The sequence below is a fragment of the Neodiprion virginianus genome, chromosome 5, assembly GCF_021901495.1.
Source record: "Neodiprion virginianus isolate iyNeoVirg1 chromosome 5, iyNeoVirg1.1, whole genome shotgun sequence".
Lineage (NCBI taxonomy): Eukaryota > Metazoa > Arthropoda > Insecta > Hymenoptera > Diprionidae > Neodiprion > Neodiprion virginianus.
This window is the reverse complement of record NC_060881.1, coordinates 32395943-32417949: the sequence shown is the minus strand read 5'-3', so window position 1 is coordinate 32417949 and position 22007 is coordinate 32395943. Positions and strand designations below refer to the sequence as shown.

The 22007-nt window shown below is 36.7% G+C and overlaps 1 protein-coding gene and 1 long non-coding RNA gene across 8 annotated transcripts in view; both read left to right on the top strand.

The window, feature by feature from the left end:
• LOC124305111 (forkhead box protein P1) overlaps window positions 1-14730 on the top strand; it is a 212223-nt gene extending 197493 nt beyond the window's left edge. For 5 of the 7 annotated variants that reach the window (XM_046764169.1, XM_046764173.1, XM_046764174.1 and 2 more), the window contains 11 exons: window positions 368-472; window positions 565-739; window positions 1194-1380; window positions 2417-2732; window positions 3538-3582; window positions 4275-4351; window positions 4477-4578; window positions 6897-7027; window positions 12907-12982; window positions 13264-13376; window positions 14068-14730. In XM_046764169.1, the coding sequence (XP_046620125.1) occupies window positions 368-472; window positions 565-739; window positions 1194-1380; window positions 2417-2732; window positions 3538-3582; window positions 4275-4351; window positions 4477-4578; window positions 6897-7027; window positions 12907-12982; window positions 13264-13376; window positions 14068-14317 (1577 nt within the window). In that variant the 3' untranslated portion in view covers window positions 14318-14730. The remainder of the gene's footprint in view (window positions 1-367; window positions 473-564; window positions 740-1193; window positions 1381-2416; window positions 2733-3537; window positions 3583-4274; window positions 4352-4476; window positions 4579-6896; window positions 7028-12906; window positions 12983-13263; window positions 13377-14067) is intronic. The other 2 variants (XM_046764170.1, XM_046764171.1) reach the window with 2 other exon arrangements.
• A 130-nt stretch (window positions 14731-14860) lies between these two features.
• Window positions 14861-19764, top strand: LOC124305124 (uncharacterized). Its single transcript, XR_006908326.1, has 3 exons — window positions 14861-14891; window positions 15449-15459; window positions 16579-19764. It is a non-coding gene; the product is annotated as an uncharacterized LOC124305124 (long non-coding RNA).
• Window positions 19765-22007: the final 2243 nt, after the last annotated feature.

Sequence of the window (22007 nt, the reverse complement as noted above, 5' to 3'; positions counted from 1 at the left end):
TAAGGTGTTGACGAATTTTTTCCACCCCACCCCCCGAATCAACTTCAAATATTTCGAAAACAATTGTCTAATTTTCTCAGATTCTTACTTCAACTCCAACATAGTCCGCATTGTGATCGAAGTTTCTCATCGAAATAAGATGGGAGAAATTTTGACTTGGGTAAAAATTTGAAAAAATTAGTCAATTGTTTTTTTAATTATTTGAAGTTGATCTGAGGTGTGGAACGGAAAAAATTCGTCAACACCCTGAGTAAGGACCACCCTAATTTACACATAAGGAGACGCGATCTTGGCACAAGAGTAGAACGATCAACAATATTTCGCTTAAGCTTTACCTCGAGGTGAATGAGAGAATTTGAAAATTCAGGTCTACAGCCCGGTGACGGTATGACAGTTTGGAAAAATGAGCCGTCCGACGGAACGGAAGTTCACCAGAATTCGAATCCGCACAAATCCGGGGGAGGTCTGAACGGTAAGTCGTGAGACGTGTAACGGAAGAATCGTCGAGGATGGGTCGTAGAACCGTTTCTTCTCTTGACTGCAATGTCGTGTATCTGTCTGTAGGGTTGTTAAATTCAATCGTCTCCGGTCGCCGGTCGGAAATGAACGGCACGTCCTCTCTCGACGAAAAGCCGTTAGACGTGTCAAGCAACGAGAAAGCTCATCCGCTCTACGGTCATGGGGTATGCAAATGGCCAGGCTGTGAAGTGATCTGTGAAGATTATCAGGCATTCCTTAAGTAAGTCTTGCAGAATAATAATTTCACACAATACATAGGTATGCGTACAGAGTTTCCCGGAAATTTTCGTATTTTATGCGGAATTGGGAAGAGATCGGGTTTGGTTGTGATGGAAAATTGGGAAATATTTGATATGGAGAAAGTGAGAAATGAAGAAAAAAAAAAAACGGAAAGTCTCTCCTCGATCGTGTCCCCACGATTTCCTGTATCGGTACAAACCGTTGGTTGAAAATAAAAAAAGGGGGGGCAAGGAATGAGGGAAAACGCTAATTGCCTCCGTCTCATCAATATTCAAGAGATTCGACCACTTCCTCCGTCTTCCTTCAATCTAATCTCGCCATTCGCCTTTCGAAAAACCGTTAGAGATGGCCGCTCCCAGGCGCATTCTTATCGTCTTATGGTCCGGTGTTCCGTCTGTGTTTTCGTAATCGAAACAACCTTGTGCCAATTCCAGACACCTAAACACCGAGCACACATTGGACGACAGATCGACGGCCCAAGCGAGAGTTCAGATGCAGGTTGTTTCCCAGCTTGAAATCCAGCTGCAGAAGGAGCGGGACAGACTTACGGCGATGATGCACCATTTGCATGTGGCCAAGCAGATGGCGTCACCCGAACCCCCCAAGTCCTCGGAATCATCGGTAAGTGAGTGAGAGGGTAATGGTGGAGGTAAATTGGCGTTGTTCGTGATTCCGTAAAAGTTTTTGGCGACCCGAAACGCCGTCGTTTCGTTCGCCGTTTCGGCTGATGCCGAAGCTTTGAGAATCCTGCTAATTTATGCATGGAGTTGATATTAATAATTCATATCGGGCCGGATTTATATCACCTTAATTAAAACCCCTAACAACTTGGGCAGTCCCGGAATATCAATATCGGTTTAACTCTCTTAATACATCCCGGCCTGTGCAGGTAAGATTCCCGACTCGAATATCTTTAGCGTGTAATCCCTCTGCATCTGCAACACCCTTCGAGAAAAATCTTTTCAATCTACTCACTCCCCTCGGTGATCTCTTTCCTTTTTTACATTTTACATTCCTTTTCAGCCAAGACTGCTGCGAGACATTTCAACTCCGTTGGTGCTAATTTACTTATATATAGTCATAGGATTACTACCGCAAAAGAACTTGATTGTAATCCCTTGCAGCTTCTGTCCGACTCTCTGATCCGAATCTCTAAAGCCTCCCGACATCTTACCGCGAAAATCTAAATAGGGAAAAATACTCCAGGCACCGTTTATCGTGGACATGTTTTTTTTCGGACCAGGAAAGACTGGTCGGGAAAAATTTGTGGACCCCGTCTGGGCCCCGGTAAGGAACGCTAGTCAGGATCTAGTCGGGCCTTAGCCGGGAAACCTCAATTTATCCCCCAGTCATTGGATTACTACCGCAAAAAACTTGATTATAATATCCTGCAGCTTCTGTCCGACTTTCTGATCCAAATCTGCAGAGTTCCCCGACATCTTACCGGAAAAATCTAAGTAGAGAAAAATACTCCAGGCACCGTTTATCGTGGACATGTTCTTTTTTCGGACCAGGAAAGACTGGTCGGGAAAAATTTTTGGGCCCCATCTGGGCCCCGGTAAGGAACGCTAGTCAGGATCTAGTCGGGCCTTAGCCGGAAAACGCCAAATAGCTAGATTTCACCAGTACCTGTAACATGTTCGTCGCCTTTTTTCAGACTGGCTCGAGTTTACCGAAACTTAATTTGTCCTCGGCGTTGATGAGCCAACCGCCCCCTAATTTCGGGGTGTCCCAGGTCTCGCCGGTATCGATGTCGGCACTCGTTTCCGCCGTCAGATCGCCGGCCAGCAGTCAACATCCCTCTTCAGGTGGGCCAGCCTCGATGCCGCCCCTGCCGAACATGTCGACAATGCCAGGTATGCCACCGATGCCCAACATGCCAGGGAGCATGCCTAGCATGCCCAGTATGCCGTCGATGGCCGGACCAATCCGCAGGAGGATCAGCGACAAGTCTGCGCTGTCCTTGGCCGGTGGTAAGATTAATTGATTCTCCGTTTAACCGTCTTTGACTTCGCAGTTTTTACCTAGACTACTTCACTTTCTTCCTCGGCAAAATTAATTCGGGTCTTCCTTAGGAACGTTGGTTAACCAAAAACAGATTCTTATTAATATTGTCATCACGGAGTGGTCGCACATTGGGTATTTGTCAAATTACACAGCTTTTATCGAGACGAATAAATTTCGATTCTATGCATCGAATAATAACCACAACCTTTATTTATTACTAGTAACGATTGTTTTTTTTTTCGTCTTTTTTACGTTGATAAATAAGACCCAGACTCAAAATTCGTGTCGACCGGTGTTATTATCGAAATCTAAAGAATCGAACAGATTTTCTACTGTTTCGAAATATTTTAAAACCAGGTATTGACGTCTCAGCTTTTTTTCGTTATTCTAGTATTCTACATTTTTGTACTGTCGAAGAGATACTCGCTGCTTACAAGTATAACAATTTGATAAATACTTGGTGTTCGGCTCTCTGCTAACAAAATTATAGAAAAGGGTGTCGATTTTTAACTCACCAACCTTTGTAATCAATAATAACCTAAGCATAATTAATTAGTCTACAGGTATGCTCACTTCCCAAAGAAATTTGAACGCCACTTTTATTTGTCTGAAACTTATAACTGGAAATTAATTGACCAATTTTGAACATGGATTTTGCAATAAGTGTTCGTTTCGCACATAGTTATTGTTTGTTATTGATTAGTGATAACGTTCATCAATGGTTATGTTATTTCTTTACTACTTGTGCTGCCCGCCCTCCCCATCGTGTAGGGCTGCCCTACATGCTGGAGCGCGCTGGCCTAGACGTTCAACAAGGTACTGTCACCACCACCATCTTCTTTCCAAAAAGAACCCTAGAATAATCCAAATATGACATTGGTCCTCTGTGTACCTTTTACCAGTATACGGAAATCGAAAAATCGTGAAAATCGTTGGTCCCTATACATAACATATACCGGGACAATTTCCTGATACTTAAAAGTCAACCGCGCATGCGCCAAATAATTCAATCTCATTGGTCGGCGAAATCTTCCCGCAGCGATATTTTTGTCTGCGATGCAGGCAGGCCAACGTACGCGAAATGTGTACGTTTGAATTTTAAACGAGCATAAGCATTAAATTCCGACCGTTCTTTGAAGAATAAACTTTCCGACCCAACAACGAACGTTTCCCAAACCCTTTCGAGTCACTGCCTCAATTATTTGAGATTCTAACCTCGAAAATTCGTATCAACTACATCGCCGGCAGAAGCAGTTTGACAGCTGAAACTCGGGTTGGCCAGCCTGCACGAACAGCCGATAAAACTCGCGCATGCGCGGTTGATTTTCAGGTTTCAAAAGATTGTTCCCGTATACGTTGATATAGTCGTATGAATAAACGTGTAATTCTCATCAAGATTCTGATTATTACATTGTTTCCACGTTATTCAAATCGTAGGTTCGATTCCGAGTGTTTGATTTTCTTTCGTTATTTACAATTTCCTCAATCGCGTTATCGTTGATTTTCAGAAATTCAGCGCAACCGGGAGTTTTACAAAAACGCCGACGTCAGGCCACCCTTCACTTACGCTTCTCTCATTCGTCAGGTAAGTGAGTCGACATTGCACGAGCACATTGATTCTAATGCATTTTTCAAAAGTGTCAAATTGTGGCTAAAAATTTTTATTTCTCATTATTTTATTTTGTGTTTCGTTGTCCTCTCTTGTTATAGTCGATAATCGAATCGCCGGACAAGCAGTTGACGCTCAACGAGATCTACAACTGGTTCCAAAATACGTTCTGCTACTTCAGGCGCAACGCGGCAACGTGGAAGGTATACTTTTCATGAATCAAAAAACGAAAATGACAAAAAAATGACAAAAAAAATGACAAAAAAAAAAAAAAAAATCAAAAAGAAAATAATTTGAGAAAATTTCGTACAAGGGTTCAAACAAATAATATTAAAGTATTCGTAGCATCCTTCGATATAGATAAAAATAATAATGACAATCTATGCGTTGAAAATTATTTTTCATCCGATTCAAGCAGGGCAATCAATTCGCTAATCAGTTTTCGTGATAATAATCTAACCTAAAAATCGTGACACATTGAGATTTCAATCATCGAGAAGCCATATTATTCTACGAGTTCTTTGATTTGTGACTTATTACTCAAATATACACAGTCAAATTCGTGAACACCCGATTTTATGGGTTTTTCGAAATCACATTGAACGTTGTCCTCATTCTCATGTTCGAGAAACTTATTTTGGTGAAATTGAATTTCAGCTCCGTGCAATTTGTATGGTTTCTTTTTTTTTTTTTTTTTTGTGTTTTGTGGTTTATAAATTCGCGCTTCCATCTCGTTATACTCGGGTTTTTTTGCTCCCGCTTTCTTTCTCAGTCCATTTCAATGATGGAAAATTACTCATGTTTCTACGATATTTTTGCCACGGCGGGAGGGGGGTTCAGGTCCCGTTGTGCGTGAAAAATTCATTTATACGGTCGCGGTATTCATTTCAAGCATTTTATTTAAACCCTCGAGGATTGCCGCAACCGGCGAGAATGCGAAAATGTTTCTTAAAGTCCCAAATTTACGTATATTAATCAAAATAAAGTGAAAAGCGCAATAAAGGGCAGATTAACTCATTTAGAATGTATAACCGGTGGGAATGAAACTAATATCGATTTAATTGTTTAACGAATGATGATATATAATACATCTATACATGTATGCGCGTGTATGTGGGTGCAGCGTGACGTGTGTGTGCGTGCGTGTGTATGTGATAAACGTATGTATTGCCAAAGCTTTGCCTCGCATGGTTCTATGTTCAAAATGAAAAACAAAACAAAAGACTAAATACGACACAAAAAAAAAAAAAAAATCAATCAACAACTATTCAAGAAGGAAAAAAAGCGTTTAGGTATCAACGATACGAGGTAGAAGAACAAGAAGAAAGAACTACCGAGAAGATTGAGAAGAAGAAGTCCGGTGATTGTCAACTGTTGATCGTTGTTCGGGCTGCAGGAGCGAGCTGAAAATCTGAGACGGAAAACTGTTCGGGAATAACTACGTCGTTTTTCTTTAATACGACGTAATCCGTCGTGGCATGAATGTGTGTTGTTACCCCTAGTTGCCTAGAATTTTAGCTGTGCATATTTATATTTATATTTATATAGATATCATATTCAGAGTCGAGGAATGCAATCAACACGCATATACATATGAATATATGTATGTATATACAAATGCATACACTCCTGTGTTATTTTATATAATATGTATATGCGTGTGTGCTTGTTCGTCATGTGACTGTTTCTGAATACGTTTTTAGGCGTACGTACCTGTCCGTTAATCAATTTCAAATTAAAATTCCGTGAAGCAATCGGTGGTTGAATATTGGAAGACCAGATAATCGTACGCATGCGAGTGAATTATTCAAATATCAAAAGACAGTTTTCTAACTTGCTGCGCAGAAGTCATCTTACCACTTCAATATGGCCGCCGTTGACCCGCTTCGGATTTTATTCAGGCTGTAACAATCTTCGTATTGCTTCCCAGTTTTCGTGCGCTATTTCACGTTAAACTAAATCATGGCTAGAACAGTTTGGGTACAATTTTATCCGTTGTGGGAAATCCAAAAGCTGAGAATTCACTCTTATACCGTGCGCACGTGATGTTTCTCAAATAAACCGTCAAAGTCGCACCTTGTGAAAACTATGCAGTTGTCTCGGATATGTACTCTTTGAAGTATGAAGTTGATCAACGGATATCCTGTATAATATTTACATTATACTTGTATTACATAATTCCGCAGTGTTCCCGACTTATATATATTACGATTGTTGTGTTGAATTATTCACTATCATTTCCCGTACAATTACCCTGATTTAATAGCTGGTTGTTGAATTGATTTTCTGATTTGATTGGTTCTTATGATTTTTATTATTTATCTTTTTCCATTATTATTATTATTATCGACGTTATTGCTCGTACAAAAAAAAAAGATCCAGTCAGCGCAATCGGGCGCGTCAAAAAATGATAGATATCTTACTTACCAACACCAAACCCCCACCATACCTATCCATCGTTGAGTTATGCTTCGTTGGTTTTTGCGTTGCTTATTTAGTATGTGTTTATTATTTTGTATAGAACGCAGTGCGACACAACCTGTCTCTCCACAAATGTTTCATGCGAGTCGAAAACGTGAAAGGGGCTGTTTGGACGGTGGACGAAGTGGAGTTTTACAAGAGACGTCCGCAGCGCGCTTGCAGCACGACTGGGTACGTTCCCCCGAACAACGCGCGTCTCTCATTTTATATATTACATTACATATTTAATAATCTCTCTGTTTACCATTTCTCAATCTGTGTATGCACATGCGTTCATCGGTGTACGTATATCAATTGCACTACGTTATACGTACAGGTATAACGTTATACGTGCTGCAATTACATATATATGGTTACAATTGGACGTCTGTGTATATGAAAATATTTTTATATATATATATAGACACTTTTTTATCCTATTATAATATTTATATACTCTTTTTATACGCTGCTTCTTTACCTCATCTTTAATATTCACCTCTTATATATAGATATAATATACCTAGTATTTTTACATATCTCTCCTCTCATATTTATATGTATATCTACATATATCTATATATGCTGTCATATATATTCATACTCTTTAAATATCCTCGTGTCTTTTTTGAAACTACTATACATACTTTTTATATTCTCTACTTTTTCATATACATATACTTATATTATCATTATCATATATATATACATATATATATTTTTATGAATATATATATATATACTATATATAATATTATTCGTACATATATAATATTTATCGTAATTATCATGTCGCTTGTGTTGTGTTTGTCGGTGTCACGTTTTCAACGACCAATTATCGCGACAAAGTATTTCACTATAATTTTTCGAACCTAACCTCCTATCAGCTCAAAATTTCCACGTCTATGTGTTACTTATAAAAATTGTCGATGATTGGTCGAAAACATGTCACAACGCGTCGCGTCTTATTATATCATATTTCGTGCTGTGTGCGATTGTTGCTTGCGTGGCGTGTCAATGTTATACATATACATAATGTTATGGGTTGCGTTGTCTCTTGAATCATCTTTGATATCGATATATCTATGCAGTATACATGCACCGTATCCGTATACAGAGTCGTGGTGAGATAATCGACCATTTCTAATATTTCATATTTTTCTTTACCACAAGTGAACCATAGAAAACACATGTACACAGCTACGACCGAATTTCGAAAGCTCCGTTTTCGGTTATCGGGCATTTGTCGTCGGTCAAATCACGACTAAAACATTCTTGCCATTATTTTGTTCAGCGTGAAATAAATTCTGACATCAGATGAATGCTGGAAATAATCTTACCGCCGAAACAAAATCGCAAGCGGGTTGACCGCGGCCATATTGACTTCGCGCCAACGCACGAATGAGTCAAGTTTTCGACCCACGACTCGAGCTATATTTCGAATAAACGATTTTTCATATTCAATAATGAAATCCCGAGTAACTAAATCGCACGTGTACCTGTGTTATTCTAAATACGTTGACGAATCGCTCGAAAAATAGCGATCGAATCATCATCTGCATACGGATGTGGCGTGCCGATTTGTACGCGTATCTTTTTTGTTCGTCACCTGATACGAAGATACGTGTACTTCCAGGCGAATATACTATACATATATACATACATAAATACTACTGTGATAATAATACGTGTATTAGAGAGTGCGTGATGTGTGAGGCGTGGGGTAGAGGTGTGCTTAACAAGCATGAGGGCTTTGCAGCAGCAACTAACCGAAGCATCTCGTGAGCAGAGGCCCATGTTACAAATTGCTGGGTAGCGGAGCTGATTCGAGAGTAAGGAGCGAGATTATCCTGCGTCAGGTAGAACGAGAGTGACTACCGTACAGTTTCCCCCCACCCCCCTTTTCTTAATACTGTATACTACATACATACTTGTGACTATACTGCATTATACAAGCCAACATACGCATCGATGAATGTGTTAAATTACCAAATTGTTTTTGGAGTTTTTTCTTACATTTTTCTTCGACGAACGCACTATAGAAAGAAAAAAAACCAACAACAAGAATTCGCCTTTCTTGTATCAATATAATTTGCCATTTTTTCTCTGCAACATATTTTTTATAAAAATATCTCACGGATATACACATATATACACACGTATATTCAGTTTGCCGAGAGTTGCTTCAGCGTAGCTGAGACAAGAATGATAAAAAAAAAAAAAAAAGTCTAAAGAAAAAAAAAAAAAAATTATGAAAAACAGAAAGAAAAACGGCAGAAAACAGAGAAATCCAATCGGAAAACAACGCAAAAAAAAAAAAAAAAAAAAAAAAAACTGTCTTTTTACTCTCTTTTCTCTATTTCTTGGTGGTCTTGTCTGTGTATACAGAACGCGATCCGCACCAATCTATCATTGCACAAGTGTTTTGTGCGGTATGAAGACGACTTTGGGTCATTCTGGATGGTGGACGACGCCGAGTTCGTAAAGCGGCGGCATCTGTCCCGCGGCCGCCCCAGGAAATATGACCCAACCCCATCACCCACTCCACCCCACCTCTCCGCACAGTAAGCACCACCACTTTTTAGAATTCTGCGCGCTGCTGCTGATGGCTGGCATTATCGAAATACGTACCTCCGGTTTGAATCAGGAATTGCAGTTGAGAAAATTTTGGAAAAGAAAAAAAAAATAAAATAAAATAAAATAAAATACAGCAAAACAACAAAAAACGAACAAATTATTGGTCAGAAATGAATTCGTTAATCAATGATAAAGAAATTGATAAGAAATTTTGCTTAACGTATAGATAAAAAAAAAAAAAAAAAAAAAAAAAAAAGTAACATTAAACCGGACCGCGAATCGCTTAGTCGTTGTTCACGCAAAGAGGCCGCACCTTCCCTCGTGTTCACATCGCAACAGCTTTTCACCCCGGTAAAGTTCGGATTCGAATACTTTGGTTCGCTATTCTTCGTACGTCCGTGATCCGCGAATCGCGTCTAACTATCAGTTTAAACTCAAGATTACTAAACGTCTAAAATCGAAGCCTTGGTATCCCGATCCTTTCTCTCTTTCTCTTTCTCACTCACTCGCTGTCACTTCCCTTTTTACGCTATTGCTGGGAAATTTTTGTGACAGAAGTTACCGTAGATAAACTGTTGGAAATGGTACAACGTACGTTACGGAGGTCGCGTTATTCGTGAGCTGAAAAATACACAAGTTTAAAAAAAAAAAAAATATATCACATCACACTTCGGAGGTTGGTTGATTTTTGGAACACGATTAAAGATTCGCTCCAGATTTCTGTGAATTAAAAGAAATATCGGTGCCAACATTTTTTTTTTTTTTTACTTACGCAATGGAAAGTATCGTAGACACTGAACAACGGTTAGCCTTATTTAAATAATCACACCGTCATTTAAAACTGTATTTCAACCGATTATAAAACCACATAGTAATTATCCAAGCTTTTGCACATTCGAATAGTTTATTCGTTGCCTAGTTCCGTTCGTTTCGTCTTGGAGATTATTTCCAACGGTGAATCAGTCCGGTAAACGTGATCACGATGATGATTATGAGTGAAAAAATAAACTAACAAAAAGAAAAAAAATATATATATATAAATATAGGCCACTTAAGAATTGAGTAAAGTCGTTGCAACATCTCCGGGTGAGAGACGAATTGCTGTGAATAGTTGGGAGGTACAAGGTGGCGGCCCTTTTGACAAGTAATTAGTCCCAGTTAGTATACCTGCATCATCGTGCTTGTCGATGCCCTTCTTTTTATACCCACCCCCGAGTTAGCCGTCCATTGTCTACAGTATTGTTCACTTGATCCCGCTTCGTATTATTTCAGTTAGAATAGATGTAACATCAGAACCGCAATCGTTATCCAGTATATTTGGCAGTAGCTTTCCCTCGTTAGTTTCCCATTCCTCGTCTATTCGTCCTCAGTCTCTGCACGCTTGTGTATCTCGAAAAAAAAAAAAAAACTATCCGACCACAACACTGCTCCGCAGTTTTTTCGAAAGCTTTGCTATTCACCCCTCAACCAGTTCCTGCATGGGGAATTATTATTCTACAAACATTAGTTCAATTTATTTCAAACGAAAGTCTGGGCGCTTCGAGCTTTCACAAGTTTGCCGATGTTGCATAGATATTTTTCGTTTTTATTACATCACTAGTCAAATTTCAATTGATGTCTGAAAAATATAAAGAATGATACAAATTTACATCAATTTTCAGATCCATGTTCAGTTCAATTACTTATACATACGATATGAAAATTCTGCGACAATAGTTATTCAAAAATTGTTCCTTAGTTTTTAAAACACTTGGAGGATTATCCTGATTTTCGTGACTTCTGTAGATCCGTCGCCAATTTGGATTATTTTAATTTCTTTTTTTTTTCGTCTAGATCTTGCGTTTCGTTTTAATTTTGTAAAGCTGCGATGCGTTTATTGCGTTTGTATGTGGGACAGGGTATACACACGAGTATTATTTGGCGAATGGATGCTTGAAAAAAGCTGCTTAACTGCGCATGCATGTGATAACGTATATAAGTGTAGTACGCGTGCAGTCCCTAAGTGTGACGGGCGATCCAGAACTCGCGAGAATGCGATTTGATCGATCAGATATCAAGAGACAGGTATATAATCATTACGCATTGACCATTATATACTTATAGTATTAATTATTCATTGATAATTCGTCTAGTTATTTTTTTTATTTTTTTTTTCCATTCTTTCCTCCTTCTTCTCACGCACTATAATTAAAATTATAGATTTAAATAATCATAAGATTATATATATATATATATACATATATTTCGGACATTCTCATCGTCTTTTACTAACTATTTTTCCAACTCTATTTTTCTCTTTCTCCTTAAAATATACATATATATTCATATATTTCTATTTATATATTTACTACGTACTATTGCATGCATTTTTAAATCTCTCTCTCTCTCTCTCACTCTTTCTTCCGTCCTATTTCTCTTTATCAATTTTCTCAACATCTTATCGTTATAATAACAGTAGTTCCGTGGTGTAAAAGTTGTTTCATAAATGGCCAAAGGGAAAATATTTTTATCCTCAATTATTTTCACTAAATGCATGCGCGACGAATCGTACATATCAACGAGATCCACGTTTTTACTCGCAACCTTCATATTATCCAATGTTGCTGGTAATCGCGTTTCTCTCGCACTCTCAGACGATCCTTTCCTGAAGTTTGATACCCACCCAGTGGATGTGAGATCAGTGACAAACGAACGAAAAGCGTTGAACGGTAAGTCGAGGTAACCCACGGCCATTTATAAACAACGAAACCCGTTTCAAATGAAAATTCATCTTCATCGGTTATCTAGGTAAAAAAAAAAATGTGAAAATTGTATTAGGAAGGATTTGTTTTCCCTAAAAAAAAGAACTGAGTCTCTTTACGTTGGGAATTTGAAACGGGTAGCGCTGTATGTTTAAGAATTTTTTCATCTAATCTCGCTCAATTTCCGCCAATTCGTTGATATCCGTCATCTGTTCGTAACTTATACACGCATACACGTGTAAGTGAATATGTCCGACATACCGACTTATACGTATTATACGATGTATGGTGTATAACGTTATAACGGTAGGTAAATACTTTTTGAAAATCTTTTTCAAATTCTCTTTTTCCGTACCATTTTTTAGATGTTTTTATACGTACCTATTTAAATCTTTCTCTCTCTCTTTCATTCTCTCTCTCTCTCTCTCTCTCTCTCTCTCTCTCTCTCTCTCTTTATGTATATATCTATATGTTATTCTATACACATATATTTGTATATCTCTATCTTCTCTTCCACTCTATAATATATTACATATACATATAATTAAACAGCGATAACGCTCTGACAATCAAATCCATTTGTATATATGTACATTTGAGCGATTACTAATCAACTTTCAGGTTTTACCGTTGGCAAAAATTTGTTGCGTGTAAAAAAAAGAAAAAAAAAAAAAAGAAAAGAAAAAAAAAGGCAAAAAGAAACAACTTTCTTCGACCTGTTTTTAACCAATAAATTTTTTATCCAATCTTCAGGGGTGTCCCGTCGAAAAGTCCAACTCTAATTCACAGTCCGACAATGTACGGCGACGCACTCAACGCCAATCTCCAGGTAACTACCTAAAAAACGACGCTGAACGCGCGAAGTATGTATAATACAGGGAGAAAAAATAAAAAAAACAAAAATTAATCGAAAGCAAATCAGACATCCGAAAGATTGGTTCTTTTTATTTTTGGCATCTTATAACTCTGCGAAGATAACGATTGATTTGTACTAGTTTGTTATCGTTACTCACGCGAGTCATCTTCATTCTCCGCGGCTCAAGTCGGAAACTATAATAATTCGCATCGATCGATCTACCAATAATGACTAATAATCTAATGCAATTTGAGTATTTCCAGGCTGCGCTTGGTGAGTCGAACATGGGTTTCTTGAACAACTCCATGTGCACATCGACGGCAACAAGTCCTGACAAGGACCATCTTCTAGCCCACAACGATTTGATGTAAGTCCTCGAGAAAATAAAAACAAAAATAAAAATAAAAAATCAATGCAGTGCTACGAAGTGCTGTGGGATCATTCGATTAATCGTAATCTACGGTTCACTGTTCCCCTGTGATTGATTGGAGAAATGATTTACCGGAAAGATCGATTGATCGAATAAACGGTGCATTGAAAAGATCGATTAATCGAAGAAATGACTGGTTGGAAAGATCGTTTAATCGAAAAAACGTCACTAGTTGGAAAGATCGATTGTTCGAGAAAACAGTTAACTGAAAGGGACGTTTAATCGATTAATCGACCAAACGATGCATTGAAATTTTGAACAATCGATTACTCGAAAAAACTAGGAATCGAAAGGACGATTAATTGAAGTCTTTGATCGATCGAATCATCGAAAGAACGATTAATCGAAGCCTACGATCCTATCGATTGATCGTAAGAACGTTTAATCGAAGTCTACGATCGATCGAATAATCGAAAGAACGATTAATCGAAGCCTACGATTCTATCGATTGATCGTAAGAACGTTTAATCGAAGTCTGCGATCAATCGATCAATCGGCCAGCCACAGTTCAGATCGGTGAATATTGTGGTCGCATCGAATTCGGAATATCCGAATTTAGACGTAGGTTCGTCACAGGTTTAACTTTCTCTTTGACTTTCCGCGTGATAATTAAAATTGCTCCCGACAGGTCGCCGTTGGATGAACCATCGGGCGTGCATATAAAGCAAGAGGGGCAGAGCCCCGAGGGCGGGAAGTTATCGAGACTGATAAAACGGGAGCTCTTAGAGGCACCGACCGAGCAGGAGGAGGACGGCGTAGATGACCGTGAATATTCCGAGAGCCATGGCCACGATTCGGGTCAGGACGAGGACATGGCCGAGGACCTATCTATGGCGCCGGACACGACGCCGAGCACGGAAGATCAGATCGAAGCGTAGTATCCTCTTCGTTGTTGATTCCCTAACCCTTTTACCCCCCCCAACCCCCAAGATATAATATTCATCCCCTACTCGCCATATCCAACCGCCCTACAAAAGCGGTCTAAAGACTAATAAATATTATTACTATTATTATTATATTATAATTATTATTATCATCATTGTAATGTCGTTTTTCTTTTTTTTTTTTTTTTTTTTCTTTCCGTCTCATTTTTATTCCAAAACTATGATGACAAGTACGCACGTATTAGCTGCCAATACGATTGGCAATTGTGTATATATATATATTATATACGCATACACACACACACACATATATATATATACTATATAAATTGAACGTTCTTTGATCCATATCCCTTACGAAGCAATTGTAAGAATAACGATTACATTATATACATATATAAAACATACGTTTCGTGTATTATACATATTACAGATATTGCAATATAAGGTTAATATCATATTATCATTATTGTCATTATTATTATTATTACTATTGTTATTATTATTATCATTAAAATTATTACTTTTGATTATAAGGTTATATATATATACATATATATATATATATGTATATGTATATATTATACATCATAGCGATGGTAGGTAAATTTGTTACGCTGTGACACGAGCGACATACGAGGAATAATAATTTCTGTGCGATGATTGATAAATTGATTGATTGATTGATTGATTAGTTGATACCTGCAAACAAAGGAGGGTGTTTTAGATCTGATTGTTGTTCGCAACGAATTACATCGTTATCGCAGGCAGTAACTGCACGATGCAACAGCGTGAACGGAAATCGGTAACCGCGGAAGTTGACTGCGATGAAGAAAGAAAAAAAAAAAAAAAAAATTCCGAAACATTCTTATCCCATGCGATTTTTTTCCCCGCCGCTCGGTCTTGAGAATTTTACAAAAAAAAAAAAGATTAAAAAAAAAAAGTAACGCACCGCGGTGTTGAATTTTTTGTTTTTCGAACGCCGCGGCTTTACTGTCAATATAACGTGCGAAAACTTTCAAGCCCAATGCACATCGCTTTTGTGGCTGCGTACACGCAACATAGATCAATGAAAGTTATGTTCAAAATGGGCGATAAATTAAATGTCTTGAAGAAAATAGAAAGAAAATATATATGTATACATATACATACACACACACACACACACACACACACACACACACACACACACACACACACACACACACACACACACACACACACACACACACACACATATATGCCCACTGTAAATACTTGTCGGTAAGTAATACACGCACACACACACATACACAGATACATAATAATAATAATAATAATAATAATAATAATAATAATTACGAATCTACGTTCATGAGAAATACAGTTTGTGTGTATATATATATATATGTATACACTGTATTTTCATTACCGTTATTATCATCATTATCATTATTATTGCAACGTTACACCGGGCTTAGAACAAAACTGTGTAGCTTTTTACCAAACTACCGATAATTTCATCGCACAAGGAGAAAGGAGAGGCTCAATTTGACGAATTTTATTTTTCGAGGAACAAATTTTTGGTCTTTTTTTTTTTTTTTTGTTTTATGTTGTTTTTTTTTTGGGGGGGGGGGGGGGGAAGAAACAAAGAAAAAAAAAAAAAAATAGCGCCACTGAATTTTAAATATATTCAGATTCTTGGATTGGGCAAAAATATCAGCCGCGGAACTGCTCAATTTCATTTCATTACTACTCGTTCAAACTCAATCGTGCCGAAAATCTGTTCGGACGAATGATTCGTTCGCTTTTTGATTTTCTCAATGTTACTAGTATGGGATCGATTAAAAATTGAATCGTGTTGTTGGCCAGAACGAATCGTCAAGTCGAATCAACCTCAAATTATTAAACCTGGTTTAACGTTTGTCAAATCACATATTAATAAGTATAATAGCGCCTGTATAGTTTAGAATGGGGATAAAGAAAGAAAATAAAAAAAAAAAAATAAATAAAAAAAAAGAAAGAAAACATAAAAAAAAAAACAACCAAGATAGTTTCGTATTCATTGATATACACAATAATAATAATTAATAATCAATTATAGAATTTGTAAATGATAGATATGTTACGTATATCTATACACGTATAAACATAAATTGTATTTAAAAGTGTATACATACAATATATTCGTATACATGACTCTTGTTATGTAAGTATACACACGGAAAAAGAAAACACAATTACACCACAAACACGTCACATTATCGCATACGAAGATATATATAAAAAAAGCAACAAAATAACGGAATTAAATTCAAATCACATCGCTGATAATAAGTTGAAAAATATCTGTATTATACAATTGACTAGACGTAATTATTACTATCATTATTATTATTATTATTATTATTATTATTATTATTATTATTATTATTACTATTATTAGTAATATTAGTACATCCGTTGTTGGTCATTATTATTATTACTATTATTGATTAATCGCGTCGATCAATCAATCGTCTGATGATTAAAAATGGTACAACCCGTACATCTCAAAATTATAGTTTGAATAATTCTGACCCCATGCTGTGTTGCGTTATTTCATAGTTATATATGAAAATAAATAAATCTGAAAAAAAAGTAAATAAATAAATAAATAAACAAACAATTAGGAAAACAGAAAATAAAACGAAAAACGGGTAAAATGACTGAGACGAGGACGGGAAGTGAAGAAAAAAAAAATAAATCGAGGCAAGAATTACGAAATCGTCGAAATCGTGTTTTCTATTATTCCAACATTTTTAACGTGAATTGTAACACTTGATCAGTAATCACGGATATATCACTTTACCTCATTACAACATATAATCGGTGCGGACCGATGCGGATGTGATATGCGAGCGAATTATGCATCTTTTTGATTTGAGTGTTGAAAAAAGAGAGAAAGAACGAAAAAAAAAAAAAAAAACAACCGATTCATTCTCCGCGCGTAAATAACGTATAAATTTATTACTAATAATTATTATCATCATTTTCACAAACAAACACACACGCGCGCACGCATACAGACACATTTTCCATACGCATACATGTGCGGTACGTTTTTTATTCGGATTCCTGTATATATACGCATACTTGCAAACTTGCAAACACATTAATACACATACTGGGCATTAAAAATTATAAATTATAAATATACATATATATAGGTATTATTAAATATCCTTGTAGATTGAAATGAAAGGATATGTGGTGCATGAAACGAATACCGCAATCGCAGCCCCGCTCGCATTCTCATTCCTCGTCATTTTTTAAATAAATAAATATATATATATATATATATATATATATATGTATATGTTTATACACACTCGTCACACATATATATCTATATTCATGTACTCGTAGGATAATAATAATAATAATACACTAATCGCTAACGGTACGATGGAACGAAAACGAAGGGAGTAAAAATAGAATGAAAATTAAAAAAAAAAGAAAAAAAAAACGATCGGAATAATAAATAAAAATTATAATAACGATGCCATTTTTTTTTTTTTTTTTTTTTTTTTTCTTTTTTTACCCAGAGAGAGATCAAAAAGGAAACAAAGACGCGGTTGTCTGAAAATTTTGAACCAGGTCGCACTGGCAGGAAGGTGGAACTTTCTTTTCAGAATCGAGTAAAAGAAAGAATACGAAAATGAACTCACGACTCGTAAACGTTTTACGAAGAAATAATTTTCTCCCACATCTCTTCGACACGTTCTCTGCAGATTATTTATCTCAGCGTTACGAATTTTTTATTCTTTGCCATTCTGTGTACCCTTAATTTTTTTTTTTTTTTTTTTCTCTCCGCTCTCACTTCAGATCGATATAACGTATACGGTATAATTATTATACAAATTTACACATACCGTATGTATGTATGAATATGAATTTAATGAGAACGTTTGAAATTGAGCATATAGTTTCGAGGTTTGCAAAAAGAGAGGAAAAAAGAGAATAGAAAAAAAAAAAAAAATAATAATAATGATCGTGTAACTGGGTGATTTCAGTCGTTGTAATACTGCTATATAAAATATAAGTCTGTGTACTGTGTATAATGAATTAAGAACTAGATATATATATATATACGATAAATAGACTCTTCTGTACATAGTTAGTTAGTAAGGCGTTAGGAATTTATTAAATATCTTAACTGATTATTATAATTACAATTATCACTACTATTACGAGTAAGATTATTATTATTATTATTATTATTGTTGTTGTTGTTGTTCTTGTTATTATTATTATTATTATCATTATTATTATTACTATTATTATTTCTAATTTTAATTGTATTTTTTTTTTTTTTTATATAAGCTGCTCGCGTCCTATTCGCATTTATTGATTCAGGGCTGGTCCTAATGGATCTGTTAGAGATTCAGGATTTTTTTCCTGCGTACACGAATATCGCAAATTCATGTTGCTAGTTATAATCGATATCGAAGAGAGAAAAAAAAAAAAAAAAAATGACGATGAAAAGAAAGAAAGAAAGAAAAAAAAAAAAAAAACAGTCATCGTGTGGTTATTAAAATTTGATCCTCCTAAATCGGATGTAATCCTATATCAATGTTCATTGTACTTCAGTGTATTGAAGGTTCCGTTCGTAGGGAATTCCATAATAAGACTTGCGTCCAAGTTTTTTCATCTCCTTATACTCGATTCGTTCCTTTGCGTAATTTTACACACGAAACAATCTAGCAACACGGAATTGTGGTCGAATATATTGGCCAAAGCGCGTCCTATATATATACGTTTCTTTTTTTCTTTTTTTTTTTACGCATTTCGTTTATTATTTATAAAGAAAATGGAAAAAGTAAGTAAAACAGAAAAAAAAAAATAATAATAATAAATAAATAAATAAATAATGAAAAAAAAGAACATTAGGTGAAAAATAAAAATTAATAAATAGAAAACAGTAATCCTATACGCGACCATATCATTCAGAGGAGCACGTTGTAGAAAAAGAGATGAGGAGAAAGAGCGAGTAAATAGTGCCAAAGTGATTCAAATTTTGTGTAGATAATTGTATAATTCCTCGAACCCACCACGATAGTTTGATTTGACTGTGTATATTTTTTTTTTTTTTCTATTTATTTTTTTTTCTCTCCTTCTCTCGTCAAAACACCATTTATATTTACGTAGCCGGAAGTTCCATCCTCATTATTCATGTTACGATCGACTTTCCGTCTCTTTTTTTTAATTGCAAACTTCTCGGTAGGTATAGAGAAACATACTTATATCAAAGAACGACGTGAAACTAGCGAAGATGAGAATATTTGTATATCATTCAACGGTGTTGTTTTTGTCGTGAACGACACGAAGGATTAAAAAAAAAAAGATTTCCGAAAGGAATACGGGATACGGAACATTCTCTTCGAAGTTCTTATGGATCTATCATGATAATGTTGCGTTGGATATTGAGTTGATCGGATTGAAAATGTTGTAATTGCCTTGACCAGACGATTCCGCATTATTGCAGTATTATGTAGTATATCGTGATGATTTTTTTAGTAATCGATAAAGAAAAATGCGAGGTTGATGCGTAATAAGGAAGAAAACTGACGGATCCGAATGTACGATATAACACGATTTTTATTTTCCTCAGCTGGCTTGTCGATTGACAATGTGGAATTATTATACACACAATTAACGATGTCGATGTGTAGCCTGATCTTTATTGCCTGAAATATGTTTATTAAGTATTATATGATAAGTTGCCTTGTAAAAATGTACCGATTTTACTAAGAAATTAAATGTGTTACTAAAATAATACGAACCTTCAATCAGGCTTTCTCACTTGCCAACTTCTTTGCAGTTTACTGATTTGACGCGATTTTGATAATGTGATTGATTCCTCAGCTGTTGGTCCTATGATGTTCGGAGTGTCTTCTTTGCATTCAGTTTTATTACTGGGTCAAGGATGCGACAGATGAATTTTCAGACAGAAGATTTCCGGATTCCAAAAATCGCAAAAAAAGCAAGGCGAACACCTTTGGGCTTTTTCAGTCAAAATTTGACCAATTTTAAAGAATAGTATGTTCAATAGATTCAAGCACTATATCGACGTAATTTTGCGAGAGAAATCGATTGGGCGCAGTCCCAATACGCTGCGAACAACGCATCAAAAGTTACAGCCTAAAAACGAGAACCTGTGATTTCGACATTTTTCAGCTGGTGCTTTTTCCTTCGTAACTTTTCTCCTGTTGATCCCACGCTGTTTTCGCTGCGTTTTCCGAGTTCCTGGGGGCCCAATTAGTCAGGAAAGGGTCATACAAATCGAATTTGCGACCCTTTGCATTTTTGGCGAAAATTTTCGCGATTCTGAAAAGTGCTGGAATAAATTCTTTCTGGCACTATCCCGACGTAGTTTTGCGAGAGAAATCGATTGGGCGCAGTCCCAATACGCTGCGAACAACGCATCAAAAGTTACAGCCAAAAAACGAGAACCTGTGATTTCGACATTTTTCAGCTGGTGCTTTTTCCTTCGTAACTTTTCTCCTGTTGATCCCACGCTGTTTTCGCTGCGTTTTCCGAGTTCCTGGGGGCCCAATTAGTCAGGAAAGGGTCATACAAATCGAATTTGCGACCCTTTGCATTTTTGGCGAAAATTTTCGCGATTCTGAAAAGTGCTGGAATAAATTCTTTCTGGCACTATCCCGACGTAGTTTTGCGAGAGAAATCGATTGGGCGCAGTCCCAATACGCTGCGAACAACGCATCAAAAGTTACAGCCAAAAAACGAGAACCTGTGATTTCGACATTTTTCAGCTGGTGCTTTTTCCTTCGTAACTTCTCTCCTGTTGATCCCACGCTGTTTTCGCTGCGTTTTCCGAGTTCCTGGGGGTCCAATTAGTCAGGAAAGAGTCATACAAATCGAATTTGCGACCAAAAATTTTTTGGACGAAAAATGAAAAAAAAGTAAGGCTAACCCCTTTGCATTTTTGGCGAAAATTTTCGCGATTCTGAAAAGTGCTGGAATAAATTCTTTCTGGCACTATTCCGACGTAGTTTTGCGAGAGAAATCGATTGGGCGCAGTCCCAATACGCTGCGAACAACGCATCAAAAGTTACAGCCAAAAAACGAGAACCTGTGATTTCGACATTTTTCAGCTGGTGCTTTTTCCTTCGTAACTTCTCTCCTGTTGATCCCACGCTGTTTTCGCTGCGTTTTCCGAGTTCCTGGGGGTCCAATTAGTCAGGAAAGAGTCATACAAATCGAATTTGCGACCAAAAATTTTTTGGACGAAAAATGAAAAAAAAGTAAGGCTAACCCCTTTGCATTTTTGGCGAAAATTTTCGCGATTCTGAAAAGTGCTGGAATAAATTCTTTCTGGCACTATTCCGACGTAGTTTTGCGAGAGAAATCGATTGGGCGCAGTCCCAATACGCTGCGAACAACGCATCAAAAGTTACAGCCAAAAAACGAGAACCTGTGATTTCGACATTTTTCAGCTGGTGCTTTTTCCTTCGTAACTTTTCTCCTGTTGATCCCACGCTGTTTTCGCTGCGTTTTCCGAGTTTCTGGGGGCCCAATTAGTCAGGAAAGGGTCATACAAATCGAATTTGCGACCAAAAATTTTTTGGTCGAAAAATGAAAAAAAAGTAAGGTTAACCCCTTTGCATTTTTGGCGAAAATTTTCGCGATTCTGAAAAGTGCT